The sequence below is a fragment of the Acinonyx jubatus genome, chromosome D4 (assembly GCF_027475565.1).
Source record: "Acinonyx jubatus isolate Ajub_Pintada_27869175 chromosome D4, VMU_Ajub_asm_v1.0, whole genome shotgun sequence".
NCBI classification, from domain to species: domain Eukaryota; kingdom Metazoa; phylum Chordata; class Mammalia; order Carnivora; family Felidae; genus Acinonyx; species Acinonyx jubatus.
The window spans coordinates 80006190-80022993 of record NC_069391.1 but is presented as its reverse complement, the minus strand read 5'-3'; the positions used below and the strand labels follow the sequence as shown (position 1 = coordinate 80022993).

Here is a 16804-nt window from a genome sequence, read left to right as displayed (position 1 = left end):
ACATGACTGAAGTCCTGTTATAATGTATGGAGTTGAGAGTCTGCCCAATCCCCATCTTCCTGCTTATTACCAAGAATATAGTCATGTGTAGGTCACATGAGAATTATTTTCCGGGGTTTATCTTTGAAACATTCATATCAAGAGTGCAGCGTCATAGAAACACAGAATCTTTTTAATTTATTTTTAATATTTTGGGATTTAAAATGTTACCAAATGATGTACAACAAAATATGTGGCTCCATCAAGGATCCATTATGGCATACACATGCAATATGCATAGCACAGCATAGGCAATTACTTTGAGGCTTAGGGGATCTGCTTGAGTTAGTTAACTTAAGGTAACTAAATGAGAATGGTCTAAAATAATCTCTATAATTTGAAACATCTCATCTCAATCCAATTTCAGGTGGAAGTTATAATTTCCAGAGCCAGTGCAAGACCCTTCAACCACCTATCACTAAAAAACTCACAGGTAAAGAGTGAAAGAACATGGTACAAAGCATATGCTACAGGAGCTATTTATGGACAAGCCTTTCCAGTGAACATATTGGAACCTATAGGCAATCTTTTTTATGAATGGCAGATATGTTCTATCTCATGTGACTGCTCTGGCCATTTCTTAACAACAATCTGGAATGCTAAGCTGAAAAGATATGACAAAAACTGTTATTTGTACCCTGATATCTATTCTTCCTTTCCCTCATAGTGATGGGATTTGAGCTAGCTATGTAATTGTACAAGATAAAGACTAAATCCCCTTTTTGCTAGGTGTAAGCATGTGACCAAATATTGGTACACGGTATGTAATCCAAGATGGTGTGTATGAATTCCTCAATGTGACTTTAAAGGGAAAGGGTATGAGTTTCCCTTACTCCTTTTTCCTGTTTTTTTTCTGGCTAGAATGTAGATGTGATGGCAAACTCCCACGGGCCATGAAGACAGGGATAGAAAGAGCAAAAGAAAGAAGGGATCTGAGTCCTTAACACTGTGAGGCCACTACATTAAATCTGGACTCCTGCTCAGAATATCGTATATAGAAGGAATAAACTCCGGCCTCGTTTAGGCACCCATTGTTTTGGGCCATTGTTACAGCAGCAGAACCTGTGCCCTAGTGAATTCAAAATAGTTCCAAGCTGAATCAAGACTCAATAGGAAAAGTGTCATGCTAGGTTTGCAATGCCAGCTATGAGCAAGGGACCCGATGGTCTCCTGCCAACTCTAACTTCTTACTGTGTACATAGCTAACCTACTCCAAAATAGAAAACTCTCAAAAAAACCTTCTCATGTCACTCATAGGCCATATGCCTGTCTTTCTCTCTGTGCTATTGTTGACCACTTCAGGCTTAGCCTTTCTCTATTTGGCATAAATACAAAGAAATGAGACTGACTTAATCATAATAAGAATAAAATAATATGTGTAGTATTTAGGATATACCATTTATTTATATATAAATGACCTCAATCCTTTAATACAACCCCCTGAAATACTATGTGCTTATTTCAGTCATGCTGCCATTGCTAAAATATTTTTGGATTTTTTTTTGAAGCTGTAAATTCACACATTTCTTATAATAATAGGATGGGATCAAATCACTTAAACATCTGTCATGTGAAACCAGCAAGTCTTCACTGAGAACTTACTATGCATAACATTGTTAGTTTTAGTGTCAGAGAGGCTGGTAATCAATTTTAGGGATGTCAAAGGTACTCTTTAGATAATCTATGTTAAATTTCCAGGGTAAGATGGCTTCATAATTTAACATAGAAAAATAATACATATAAGGGGTCTACTACAGTCCAGGGAATGGGAAATAAATACTAGAAATGGAAGGTGATTTCTTTAAAAGCTCTGCTTCATGGGATTCTATATCACCAATCTATTCATTCACTCAAGATTTATATTACTGCCCCGCTCCCTTGCTTCCCCCCAAATTTGCAGTAATTTATAAATTAAAAATGAGATTTCTCTTTTTATTCAATTTCAAACTCTTTATTCTCCTAGCACCTTGGTTTATTAAAATATTCCCTGGGTAATGCATCTGGTGAGGAGGCTCTCCAGGGGCCTATGGGTAAATCAACATTTCTGCCTCTGTCCCCACATCAGCTAATAACTGTGGACTGTAGGGTTTCTCTGAGTATCAGGGACCCTGACAGGAGAGCTCCCAGCAATTAAGCAAGTTTCTGGAGTCACCATGCCTGAAACATATAAAGCTGTGGTGCTCAGAGCGGGTGCTGCTGAATTAAAAATACTGATCCGATTTACTTCATGAGTCAGTTCTGCCTGTTAAGTCGGTATGCCTCTTCAAATGAAAAACAGCTTCCTTGTAACCATTGTGGCAGAAAGGTCAACTCAAATCCATTTTCAAATATGCCGAGAGTTCAAACTTAGATAATGACTTTGGTCCTCACCCAGGAGAGAACAGATTCAGAGCAAATGAAGTCAGATATAAGGAAGAACTTCCCAATGGCACATGATGTTAGGATGTGAAGCGTGTGCTAGGGCTGACATCCAGCCTATTCTGTTGCTTTGGGAAACCAAGTCTTCGCAGGTTGTCAAGATTTTAAATCTCACTGCTGTCTCACTATTGGGGCTTCTTCTCTAGTCGTTAGACTAGAACAGAGTACCTGGGCAGGGTGGGGCCTTGACAAATCAGGTGTAGGCTATTGGAAAGATTGGAAAAATTAAAAAAAAGAAAACTCAAGGAAACACATTTGGGTTAGTGTTTCATAAGTCAAGTGATTGACAATTATAAAATTGACATTTCATAAGTCAAGGGATTGAAGACCTGCCAGGCAGGTCTTCATGTGAAACTGCTCTGTACAAGGTAGAATATGAACATTCCTGCCTCCTTTCTCATGCCATTCAGGAGGGCCAGAAATTTTGTTAACCCCAAAGTCCCCTGATATTTTTAAATGACTCCTAGGGGACCAGTGTCACCCTAGTAGCCAACTGCTATAGTCATGTCTAAGAATTATCACCAAAAATGGTGGTAAAGGAAGTAGGCTATAAACGATGCAGTCATGAGTACTTTTTTCTGATTATGGAAATTTCACAGAAACAAAATGCTTTAAATTAGTGTGTGTCATGTCATGGAGATGAGCTATTTAAAATAAAATCTCTTGGAACCAATCGGACTTCACCAGTATTGACTCAATCTGTGCATTAGTATGTTTATGTGGCTCATGTATCGTATAACTCAGTGGAAAGGGGATATATTTGCTTCCACAATAAAGCATAATTTATTAGGGGTGACATCCTTGTACCATTGGGAGACATTATTATTATTGTTTTTGTTAGTTTGGGTGAGTAAACCTCCAATCGTATATGGATAGGTGTGTTGGCTTAGGGACTGCATAATAAAACATACATCTTTCTTAGAGAATTCTAAACAGCAATATCCTCAAATACCAAATGTGATTATGTTTTATGAATTCTGCCATCATTTCTGCTACTTGTGTACTTAGAAATACCAAGCCCAATTTAATCTGCTGCTTTAGAGGAAGTACTCTTGGTATATTCATCAGATGAGGCTACACTCAAATGTCAGTCATTACTCTGGGGCAAAGAAAATGTGGACAATCAAATTCTCTTTCAAGCAAACCCTGACAGTAGCAAAAGTACTGGTTATGAAAATCTAAACCAACCCAGACACTCCCATTAATTAGTATCGCAAAAAATAAATGTGTCTATAATGACTCCCATGGGGACATAATCCCTTAGGCTGGATTTAGTCTGACATAGATTTCACTTTAGAGTATGGAGATGACAAAGGCAGAAATTTCTAGCCTCATAATGAAATTTCCTACAACCTAAATTGATGTTCACAATGTAAGTAGATATGCAGTCTGAACAAAACTTTGCATTTAGGCAAACTTAAAATAAAATTCAAACAGCAAAAGAGTAGCATTTTCATCAAATAGAGCCCAAAGATAACTAGATTTCTGTCCTCTTCTTTCAATCCCCTTTTTGAATAAAATGGTAACTTACAAGAAGAAAATTTAAAGTGTAAGATATATTCTGGGCCAATTCACATTTAGTGCAAGTTCTAACACCTCCACCAAATACAGTATTCAACAATCCTAACTGACATTCACCATGATTGTTCCAAGACACTGGAATAGCTCGATGTCTAAAGAAAGATTACATTTTCTCCATCCTGCTCTGTTTATTCAGGCAGGAGGAACAAGTAGGGTGTAGAATATATTCTCAACAATATAGAAAAAAAATTTTCTGGTTATTGCTGCAACGGTCAAGATTTTAAAATCAATTACTCTTTAACAAATAATGTTGAATACAGGCTTGATGATATGTTCCAGAACATAATCTGGAACCTCATTTTTCTTTCTGGATCTTTTCAGCAACTACAGAGATACAATGGCTTCTTCTTAACAAGCAGAGTCAGGCTTGATGTGTGGTAAAAATATTGTGATCAACAATACCCTTGACTCTGACAGGCTTCAAATGAGAACATCTAGTCTCAGGTTGGAATCCATAGCAGCCAGGCTCTCTAAGCACGGGACATGGTTTCCCTCTGTGGGACCGCTGTACCACCAGCAAGGTAAAAATGGAACAGTGTTTCTGAACTGCCACATGCCCAAATCCTTTCGTATGTTGATTCCTATGTTAACTCATTTAACCAGAGTTCACAGATAGAGAAACAAAGCCTAAGAGAAGTGCTTTCATATTGAACATTTATGGGTGACATGATATGCTGTCTGGACTTCCTCCAAAGTTATCCAGAGAAGGATGTAGGCAGGTATATAGAGAGAGATTCCAAGATTGGCCAGGGTTGATAAATGTAGAGGCTAGGTGATAGTTACGGAGGTTATCATAATATTCTCCATTTTTTTTTGTATGTGAATATTTGTAACAATAAAAATGTGTGCAAAAAATATGCTCAGGACTGTAAAGTCCCATTAGGCTGCTTATATGCTACTTTCTGGAGCAGGCCCTTGGTTGTCTTTTAGCTAATACATATTTCCTGCACAGCTACTATGTTCCCAGCAATGTGCCAAGTTGCCTCCATGTACGTGACTATGTGGACAGCAATAAAATAAATATGAGTAAGTGTTGATTATGTACCTTTGTTTATTTAAATAGTTCAAACCTAGTATATGTATTTGGAAATGTTAACCAAAGGTGTGGGTCACCTTTGATAATTCTCTTAGTCACTTCCTTGAACCTCAGTCTAATCTTTTAGATGAATGATTTTATGTTCTTGTGGATCTCAGCCACAGCGTGGCTTTCATCCACAGACACTGATAACACTTCTGGGATACAGGTATACAGGATTACAGAGTACAGATGGCCTCACTCCCTTGCTCTCTCTCTTCCTCTTATTTGCCAGGCAAAATCCCAACAGGTGCCTAACCCAATTTTATGTCTGTTCCACTACTTGAGCTGAACATGGCTGCAAAGAAAACACACAGCCCTGGTGATTCATGCCTCTTGAAATTCACCACCACAAATGCTGAGTGGGACCATGGTACTGTGGGGTAAAGCCACATTTCCCTGGTCTAGTCACTCTCCCTGTCTCTACATTAACACAGTTCTTTCCTCTCCTTAATCTCCTCCATCTCCTCCCCTTCCACACTCTTTGCTGATCATCTCCTCTATGCTTTTCTTTATAAAGCAACTATCTGCAGAGAAAGTACCTGATCATCCCAGCAGAGAATGTTCTGTCCCACCCACCTCTGAGCCCATAATACTTTGCCTTCCCTCCTGCTTGGAAGGGATGGATGAAACTGTCCTTGTCCTAAGGCCGAGCTCTTTATTTGTGCATTGAATCTCATCGCCTCCTTCTCTCATAGGGACTCTGTCTCAATTCCCTAGAGATGGGTCCTTAAGTCCCTTGTTTTTCTGCGAAAGCTTACTCCTTTGGGGCTCTCACTAGTTGCCTTGTTTTAAGAATACATGTGTCTACTCCTTGCCCTGAATGCTCATTTCATTAGCAAGTCCTCTTGAATTCTGCCTTCACAGTATGTCTTAGGACTAATATTGTAGGATTTATATGAGGCACCTAAAACAGGCAAATTCATAAAGATATAAAGTGGAAGAGTAGTGACTAGGAGCGGGAGGGAGTGGGTAAAGGGGAGTTAGTGTTTGATGGGTACAGAATTTCAGTTTGCAAGGATGAAAATGTTCTGGGGATGGATAGTGGTGATGGTTACACACCAATGTATACGCACTTAATGCCATTGAACTGTATGCTTAAAAATGGTCCAAACGGTAAGTTTTACATTATGTATATTTCACATTAAAAAAAAGATCAGTTGAGAAAATATGTATGCATATATTTGAATCCAACCACTTTGTACCACTTCTGTCGCTGCCATTCTATTTCAAACCACATTCAAACCACTGGGCATTTGTCCTACTTTAGCTCTCCCCAGAATGTTCTCCCCACAGTGGGCACCCTGACTTCATTCAGGTCTCTGCTTATAAGTCACCTCCTCATAGAGGCTCCTCCTGACCACCTAATCTCCATCATCCTCCCAATGCGCACCTGTGCATGTGTGCAAACACGTGCTTAAAGGTCCACAGTCCTATACCTTCCTCTGCTCTCTCTTTAATTGTTCTTTTTACTATCAGACATCATATATTTATTTGTTTACTCATTTACTTATTACTCTGTTTGCCCCTCTTGACTTAAGCTCAGTGAACTGTCAACAGCTGCTTTCCTCGACCTTAGCCAGGACTGGTGTATAACAGGGGTCCTAGAAATACCTGTATCCTAAAAGGCAGGCTTGGGATTGTTAGGCTTGTTAGGCTTGGAGGCTTTGCATTGTAAATGTGAAGTTTAGGAAACTGCAGATGGAAGAGTGTCCCGAAGCAGGTAACCGCTCAGGTCCAAAAGGATTCTCCTCTAAAAACAAAGTCCTTCAGTAAGGAGCAATAGTACTTCAGAAAGGACTGCTCACAGCAGGGGAGGGCAGGGGAGAGACAAGGTAACAGGTGCCAGAGTGCAGAGAAAAATCTAAGATGCTGGTGCTTGTAATACACTATCATTAATAATTGGCATTTTGCTGAGAAAGGGTTTAAAGGTCTCCTGAGCAGGATTCACTTAATATTTAAGAAAAATACCTTCAGAAGATGATGTCATTTTAAGTAAGAAACAGACTTGCTGAAAGGCTGTTGTGGTTTGCAGTCAGTCCTAAGTGATGAGGAAGAATGGCATTTTGATAAGAAAAACTCTGAGTGCGTTCAGACATCCCTGGTGTTATCCGAGGTGTAATGGGTGACAAGCCGTATTATTGTGGTCTGGGGTCTAATTTTCATGAGACCAAGCTGGGGCCCAAAATGGTGTTTTAGATTTAACTTTTGAATAAGAAAATAAAAAAGTAAATGAGGTTTTTAAAATGGGCTTACAAAGTTTTATTTAAAAATGTTTTTAATGTTTATTTTATTTCTGAGAGAGAGACAGAGACAGAGCATGAGTGGGGGAGGGGCAGAGAGAGAGTGAGACAGAATCTGAAGTAGGCTCCAGGCTACCACCAGAGCTCTATGCGGGGCTTGAACCTATGAACTGTGAGATCATAACCTGAGCTGAAGTCGAATGCTTAACCGACTGAGCCATCCAGGCGCCACAAAGTTTTATTTTTAATAGGAAGAACTACGTTACTGCTAATTAGTATATAAAGAAAAAAAAAACAGTGTTCACATTAGAAAGTCGAGTTGCTGTTCTCAAGTGTTGACCAGGCATGGACTGCATTAAAGCCTTGTATTCTTACTTCCACTCTTTCCTGTTATAACCCGGTCAACTTTCCCCCTTGTTAGTCCTGTTCTGGAGGCTTCTGTGTTCTCAGGGGGTACTTGGCTGCTAACTGAATCAAGGCCTCAAGCTCCTTCTCTCCTTCAGGGAGCACTGGGTCACTCCTTAAGCTCTAAACACTTTTCTGCTCCTTCCATGCTTTGTGGTGTAAATGCAGTAAAAAGAGAAAAAGATTCATGAGTCGCTCACTTGGTGGGTGACTTGCAATCATGGTTTGCCTGGCACTTGGGGGACCCAGGGACATGGGACTTTCAATGGTAAATCTAAGACAGTCTCAGGCAGCTGAGATAAGCTGATCACTCTCACGATGAAGTTTAGGGACAGAGCTGCTGTAAAGCTAACTCGTGGTACATTTCACTACAGCTCATGGGCAAATTGCTGACCTAGAGCCTTTTTATTTCCTGTGACCTCAGAGATCTCCCCTGGGTGTCTTTAACTTCCTCTTCCCATTTAATTATTTTCACTGAATGAAAGCCTGTGGGTTTCTACAAATCCTCAAATACAGTTCCCAAAGAAGGGAGGAAAATTCTGTTTATAAATTATGATAATTCCAATAACCATCTGGCTCCCCCTGTCCCCCCACCTTGTTCCAGTTTACTGTCACTTAACCCACTTTGGGGTCTCATCCCCTACTGAAGACGTAATCCTGTGTGTGGACTTGAAGCCGTTCAGGAGTCTCTAGCCTGCTTCTCTGACTTTGTCCTCAGCTTGGTACCTGGGTACATGCTTCTCCCCTCCTTTGAATGGGCCCCTACTTGTCAATGTTTCTGTGTGCTGCTTCCTGCGTTGGTAATCCACCAAGGGTCCACGCTCTCTATAAATGGCACGAGGCACATGCAGAGGGTCCTGACTCCTCCAGCATCCCTGACATCATGACCAGCCTTGGCCTGCTGTTTGACTCCATGTTGCTGGGCTCTGCTCCTCATTGAGGCCAGGTCACGGTACAGGAGCCCCTCTGGGCCTCCCCGGCAGGGTCATCCACACATACAGCGCCTCTGTGAGCTTTCGAGAAAGGTGCCCTTCTAGGCACATAAATTACAAAAAGGTGTTCCCTCTAGGATGACTAATTAGAAAAAAAGGTCTCCTTTCCTTGGGCAGCGTGTAAGGTGCAGAGCTTGGCAAACAGAGCCTTGGCTGGGTTTTAACTTCCCCTGGCATCCCCTTAGTTGAGTATGTACTTTATATAGCCGCATACCTAGCTCTCCTCCTAACTACTGACTAACCGGCCTGGCTGCCACCAGGTCCTGGCACAATGACGTGCTTTGTCTGTCTGAACAGATTTTGCCTCCTTGCTGAGCACTGAACCTGACTCTGAATTTGCTCTTTGTCTGTCATGCTCCCATCCTGCATCTTTCGGGCCACTCCCATCTAGGGGCTCATTCTTAACCTGATGGTGTATAAAAACTAATGCTTTAGCCTATCAACATCTAAACAGATACCCCTGATAAGACAACATTTGCCCTTCCTATCAACTATCCTAATACAATCCAGTTTTAGTATCACAAAACCTACTACCCATTGGTTATAGTGCTTTATTACATTTGGTCTCCACGGGTTTCTGGATTGATTCAAGTCTTTTCTATCCTTTTCTTTTTCCAAAAGATGTTGATCTTGGGATAATGCTGCTTCCTCTTTCCAAAGACAGTTGGGGATTCTTAGATAGAAGACAGTTTCCTAATACAGTGTGGACTTCCGGCCTACCCCAAGATGTACGATTCCAGACTCCTCTGTGAAAAAGATCAAAGTGTGAAACCTGGCTGCTTAACAGGAGGAACACCTAAAAGGTGGAACCAGAAAAGAGAAGTATAAGAAAGAGAGAGGGTGAACATCCCAGTTCTGGGAGGAAGGTGGGTCTGGCGAAGAAAAGCCATCCTGGACAGATGCAGAGAACGGAGAAGAGAACAGCCATTTGGACAAGCTGAAACACTTCGCACTGAGCTTTCGGAAACTTATCCAGCCAAAGAGACACTTTTGCTATTTGGAACTGCAGGCTTTGAAAGTTGAAGCGATTAGATCCAAGTCTCCCTCGTGGGGCCTACGATTACCCTGAAGCTTGAGCCTGCCCGGAATCCTCCTCAAGCGTTACTTTGTGGAAACAAACTGAACTTTATTTTGTGAGGAGGGATGGTAGATTAGTTTCATACCTCTGTTACTTTTAAATGGAAGCCGCTTCACAACTTGGGGAGCCCTGCTGTCTCCACGATGGTACCTTTCCATTGCTAACTGTGGGCACAATAACATGTGAATACTTAAGAGGTAATTTTAGTGCAACCACCAGATATGTATTATGGGGTGCACATACGTATGCACATATATATAACTACATATACATGCATACATCAAATTAAGATACCAAATGAAAGTTCATGAAGATGGTTACACAAGATACTTTTGTTTACAGAACATCAGTTGCCTTGAAATGCCTTTCTACAGGTATAGTGGAGATCAAAACCTGTGTGTATGTATATATACCTGGGTGGTGCGTGTGTGTATATATAAAATACTTTAGCCACCAAAAATAGCTTAATAAATAGAAACAATTTCTCTAGGGTGCCTTTTTTCCTTAAAGTACCGTGTAAAGGATGTAGGACAAGTCTGGAAAAGGAAGTATATCAGCATGCATACACCCCAGAGCGGGTTGAGCTGTTCACGCCTGACAAACGTCCACTCATCCTGTGACCACACGTCTTATGCACCTAGTCCTCTCCTCCAGATGACTTCCTCGGGTTCTAACCACTGGCCCAGCAGACACATAATGATCTGTGTTTGAAACTTGCTCAAGTGTTTATAGCATTGCCACAAGGTGTACTTTGAGTTGCTCACTTTCAGCATGCTTCGTAGGAGGCGCGACAATGGGAAGGGTAGCCTACTTACTTGTGTTTATCTTCTGGAGAGAAATATGCTTTTCCAGTTGTCTCCTTAGCTTCACCTCGGCTCCGTATTTGCCAGTGGTGCCATTGTCGGCCAGAATGAAGTGAGAATGCATGCTGTTGAGCACAGTGAGCTTGCTCATGGGGTTGGACATGGTCTGATATGGCCGCACAACCTGCAGGGTTTCAAAAGGAGGAGGCGGAAGTCAGAGAACAAAAGGGCAAAATATGAAAAGGAGAACCAGACAGAGAGGAGACAGAGAAGGAAAAATCAGTTCTTTGGTACAGTGAAAATATTAGCACGGTGAGTAGAAGCAAGTGTTACAGTCAGTGTTCCCCAGTCCAAGCAAGATTATAAAGAATGATGTATGTATTTATATGCCGAATTTACACAGAAAACAGAGTTTGTGCTCTCGTTGGGCTCAAAAACTGCCATGTGAATGGAGGTTTCATGTTGACGTCAATCTTTTGTCTGCTGATGAACCACAAATAATTTTAACATTTAGTAATTTTGGTTTTTTTCTCTTTTACACAATGTCCATACTTTTTTCTTTAATGTTTATTTTTTTTTTTTTATTTTGGGAGAGAGAGAGAGGAAGAGAGTGAGAAGGGAAGGGACAGAGAGAGAGGAAGAGAGAGAATCCCAAGCAGGCTCTGTGTTATCAGCACAGAGCCTGACTCGGGACTTGAACTCACAAATCATGAGATCATGACCTGAGCCAAAATCAGGAGTTGGACACTTAACCAACTGAGCCATCCAGGGGCCCCACATGATGTCCATACTCTTAATAGGCACAGCAGAGCAATCATGGTTCTGGAGTATGGGAGGCGGGTCGGGGTTCTCTTTCTGTCAAGCCCATTCAGTAATCTGAAGGTCTGTTCAGTCAAAAATCAACACTGTTCTTATGAGATACCTTATCTAAGTGGAAACGTTGACTATCAAATACCTGTCTCATGAGATGGATATGCATCAAAGTGTTCATCTCTGTCTTTTTTTGTGTTGCATTATTTTAATTTTGTGGCGAATTATATTACCTAAAACAGTCATTCTTAGGGTGGTCTTTCATATTTTTGATATAAAAAGAAGAGCAAAACCTATTGTGAGTTTTAGTTGCCAGATCTCGTTGCTTTACGTACATCATCTATATTCCTTGCAACAATCCTGTGCGACGCTGTTCTGCTGACCTTGTAGATGGAGAAACAGCAATGGAGGTAAAATAGGTTCTTCAAGAGCGTATTACACACAAACCCAGAATTTGCACCCAGGTCTGATTCCAAAATCTATGCTTACTATGTTTACTCCCCTTCCCCCCACTGCTTAGACACAATGGAAACAAGATGATGTTTTGGAAATCTCCTAAGATATTTAGGTAGAGACTTCGTTCACGACTATAAAATGGAACATTGGACGAGCGCACTATTGCACAGACCCAGTATAGTTATCCCTGTACTAAATCATCAGAATTGACAGACTAGAAATAAATGCTACAGGGTGTTTATTTCCTGCCTTTGTGCGCTGTGTACATTAATTATGGAGTTGAGATGCTCTTGTTAATGTTTAGTGTGTAATAACTCACCATGAAAAGCTGTAGTAAGATTGAGTAGTTTGTTAAAGAAATTACAAAGTGATTTAGCAGGGCAGTCTTTAATAGTAAAGATCTCATAAAAGTCATTTTTTAGATCTTGATGCTGATTTCAAAATCCATTTCTATCTGCCTGGCAAACAGAATCTACTCAATAAATAGTGAATGAATGAACAGGAAAACTTGAGACAGGCATGCTTTTGTTCAAAATTAGAAAAAAGAAAGAACCCTCTTTTCTGAATTGTTTGGGAATTGATCTAATCTAAATTTAAAATGTGTAATTTTAAGCTTTTGAAATATCCTTCATTCCTTTTAATATATGTCTTATTTGTTAATGTAGCATTAATATAACATAAATTCATAGCTTCATTTTAGTTGACTCTTAATGATAAAGGACACTCATAACTTTTTGATTATTGTTTCCAGTAATGGATGGGACTTTTTTTTCCTGTAACCGAACGGCATTCAATTACTCCTTTGTCTACATGAGCGAATGAAAGTCCCCAAAATACAGAGAGAGTGGTGTGCTAACTCCATCCTGAGTTCTTCATCACTGGAAGAGTGGGTTGCTTGTGGTTGAAATTCCCATTTTGTTGTTACTCATTTTTGATCATAAAACATTCATTCTACAGCAGAGTGCAAGTTAATAAATATTAATGCTTTGTTGAAAGAGGCTTAGCAGACGGACTTTCTCCTATTCTTAAAGTGCCTCTGCATTGAACCTTTGGACAAAAGAAAACGCTGTAGTTACTGTTCTCTCTTTTCCAACAGCAGGTCTCCAAGGCACCATGCCAAGAAGGAGAAAGACCCAAAGAATTTCCTTGAGAGGCAGGGGACAGCAGATTTTCTAGAGGTTAAAATATGCATGATAGTGAATCCCAGACACTTGTTCTAGGTGAGACATGAGAATACATTTTCTAATTCCTGGGAACTAATTAAGGACCATCAGTGAACAGCAAATTTTTGAATGAATAAAGTAGTGAAAATAATTCTGGGTCAACTGACATAACCACAATCTGAGAAGAGAACACCAATAAATCATCTAACTATACTCTCTATGTATGTTTCCTTCACTACAGGATTCTAAGGACAGTGATGCTTCAGTCTTCTGAGTTTTGACCTTCTTTCCTGGTGAAACATGGTATACCAGCTCTTTGGAAATACTGTCCATTTGAATCAGTCATGGCTAGAGGGTCAAATTTCCAGCATCACTCATCAATTTTAACTTCTTTGTCTAACTGCTCTCCATTTCATTTGATCTTGTATGAAGGTAAGTTAGAGGTGCACATATATCAGTAGAGATTTTGTCTGCTGTGTAACAGGGGATATACATCTGAAAAATAACTAAATGCCCTAATTTATTTTCCTGTCATCACTGGAGGAAGATCTGCTGAACCCTGGAAAACTTGGAACATATGAGCCATGGAAATCCGTTTGAGTCCCCTTCGTTCTGCCAAGTGGCTGTGTGAATCTGAGGCACACGTTTTTAATCTGTGAAAGGGAAATGATAAAAACCACTTACCTCGTGGGGGTTAGATGAGATTTGAGGTGCAAAGTACCTGGCACCTTGCCTGGTTCCTGGCAGGCAATACATAAATGTGAATTCTTTCTCAAGCTCGGCTTTATTTTACCAACTATACTAGCGAACAAAATGACAGACAAATCACACCATCTCTTGTTTTACGCAAGGGATTTAAATCAATCAATAGAAGTAAAGGAAAAAATTAGCAGTCAGTTGGCAAAACACACAAAGTGTTTTCTACTTTGTCACCTCCTCTCAGGCCACTTCAGACGGTGATGCTCTGGAATTGTTTGTGGGTTAACTGCAAAGGTGGAAACGACTTCCCAAATACTTCAGAAGAGGAATGTGTCTTGGCCTAACTTGCCTACAAAATCCACTTAATATTCTTCATAACAAACATACCAGCAGTCTATTCTTATTTGAGTTACAATTTGCATATCTACAAAAGATTTGCTGATCTTCCTGTTATGTTTCTCAAATAGGAAAATAATAACGTCTTTGTGCCACAGATGAATTCTTCCCTCTGACAACATTTTGGAGGTAACGCATCCATTTTTATTGTTAAAGGCTCATAGAAAAGGATTTTTTTGGAAAGTGTGTGTGTGTGTGTGCGCGCGCGTGCGTGTGCATGAGAGTGCATAACAAGAACAAGTGTGACATGTTCAGGACTTGTAGACAGACTTGTCGGCTCTAGCTTATTTTTCAGCCAGTGTTTTCTCAGAGAATCAAGCCCTAATGCCTATACATAATGGACCACCTCTCCTAAGAATATAGGATGGTCCAGGTTATGTACCATCTTTGAGAGAATTAAGAAAAGAGTCAATCAAACAATTTTCTGTGTTTATATTTCAGATGAGGAACCTGGGAGGAGAAAGGCTGAATGACATCAGAAAGGCCTACATATAAAGGGGTCTTGCATGATTGGTAAATACAGGACTATGTATACCCAGAAGGGAAATTTGCTTAGAAATGGATTTTAGATACTTTGCACTCTTTGGGTATCATGGGCTAGGATACCTCTAAGTAATAACATTTTGCCCCTCTTTCTTGTCCCTCAAGGGTAGATGAGAGACTTCTTCACTCTTTAATACATTGTATACCACTGTGTATTGGCTGATTGGTAAAATTCTGGTTCCAAGGCCTCTGTGTACCTTGACTCTGAAAGAGAAGCCATGAAGTGGAAGGTTTGTAAGAAGTTAAGGAAGGTGAAGGCCCTTTATGTCATGCGCTTGTCATTACCAATGCCAGGAGAGGAACGCTCCAGAGGCGCCATGGAAAATTTCAACATTCTTTATGGGTGGGTGTCAGCGTGCTGCATTTCTTATCCCTGGATGAGCTTAAGTAGATCATTTTGGAGCTGATCTAAGATACCTGCTTGAGTTTTCCTAGCTATTTTCACATGTGTTCTGGTCTCACTCAGGAGTACTCAGTGGGAAGTTAGGAGATGGAGGTTCTAGTTCCTTCCAGTTACTAATGTGTGACCTTGGGCAACAAGTCTTTCAACTCATTCATTCCTTTGTTTATTCACTCATTAAGAATGTCTTGAGGAAATGTATGTGATGACTATTGGGCTGGCTTGAGGAAACATATAATCCTGCATCTAGGTAATGTCTCTCACTAAGTGTTCAAATTATATGTATTGAAAGAAACGTTTTGGTTGGTAGTTTGTCATAAAATAGAGGGTTTGACTATAATTTCTGAGGGCATTCTACCTGTAGGATTGAGTCTGGACAGCCTGTGTTGAAAAGTACATTTGCTTCTTCCAAGTGAGTACAGAAAACTGACACAAAGGTGGTCCACTCATGTCCTGGGGTCTCTTTTCTTTGGTGGCCCTTTCCACAATGCAAGAGCAGGGTGCTCATCTGCAGCTCCTTTCCTGAACAGAACTGACTTGAGCTAACCTGGATTTTTGAGTCATCAATCACAGGCCTTGGGCAATCCCTGAACTTACAATCTGGTGAGGTATGTATCAACATGCCCCTGGCAAGTAGCAGGCTAAGGGACGTGTGGCACATTGAATCAGCCTTTCCCTCCTAACAGCACTATGATTTCACATTAGGCAGGGAGAAAAGTAGCGTTCATTGACCGTTTATTGTATGTCAGGTACTGTGATAGACACCTTCTCATAGATTAATCCATTCCATGCTTATTTTATAGGCAAAACTATAGATGTTCAGAGAGGTAAAGTCTCTTGGCCCAAATGTGCCCCACTAACACCCTTCCTCTGACTCTATGCAGCATGTAGAACTTATGCTCCTGTGCAGGCCAGGAGGCATTTAGAGGGAAGATGGAAGGCCCAGCCTGATTTTAAGTTCATAAAGGATATTCTGATTGGTTTTGCTGCTTGACATTTCTGCCAGTGGCTCAGCTGAGCGCTAAAATCCTTCTGACAGCTGATGAGATGATTTCCAGATGGGTCACCTAGAACTGCATAGCATGTAGGGGTCAGGAGAAGCACTAGCAGGCAGCGAGATGGGGTCTGTGCTTTGGAGAAAGAGAAACAAAGGGGTGGGACAAGGTTCTCCTAGGATCAGTCCTGAGTCTCTGGGAGGGATGAGGGGATACTGTTGAGACATGGGCAGCAGCCTCTGTGTTGGAGATAAAGGAACAGGGGGGCTGGGAGGATGAGATAAAAAACAAATAAAGGAAGGCACTGTGTGTTCTCAAATCATAGCGAGGTCTGGGCTCACAGGGACACTGGGCTCGTTATTTCCTATTCAGCCAGCCCGGCGGTAAGTCTAGGGATAAAGCAGGGTCATATGAAACCCAGATGCTGCCTCCAGCCCAGCAATCCAAACAAGAAACCAGCAAACCCAGGGATCTATCCCGAAGAGGGCCCAGATACCTCAGCTGCATATTTCCTACCAAAATCCACAGGATGAGCAATTACATCGTTCCACAGCATTTTGAAAACATGTCCCTCAACTCATGGGCTTGCAGAGGGTTACAGTGTCCTCATTACAGGCTTTCTGTTCTAATGGGCTCACTTCCCTTTGCCCTGTGCTGAGGGGAGCCATGGACGATCCACATGAAGAGCCTACTAGCAGTGGGAAAATG

General features: G+C 40.9%; 1 protein-coding gene across 9 annotated transcripts in view; it reads right to left on the bottom strand.

Moving 5' to 3' along the window:
- TRPM3 (transient receptor potential cation channel subfamily M member 3) overlaps positions 1-16804 on the bottom strand; it is a 485893-nt gene that overhangs the window by 206920 nt on the left and 262169 nt on the right. For all 9 annotated transcript variants that reach the window (XM_027041047.2, XM_027041050.2, XM_027041052.2 and 6 more), the window contains one exon: positions 10647-10818. In XM_027041047.2, coding sequence (XP_026896848.1) covers positions 10647-10818 — 172 coding nt within the window. The remainder of the gene's footprint in view (positions 1-10646; positions 10819-16804) is intronic.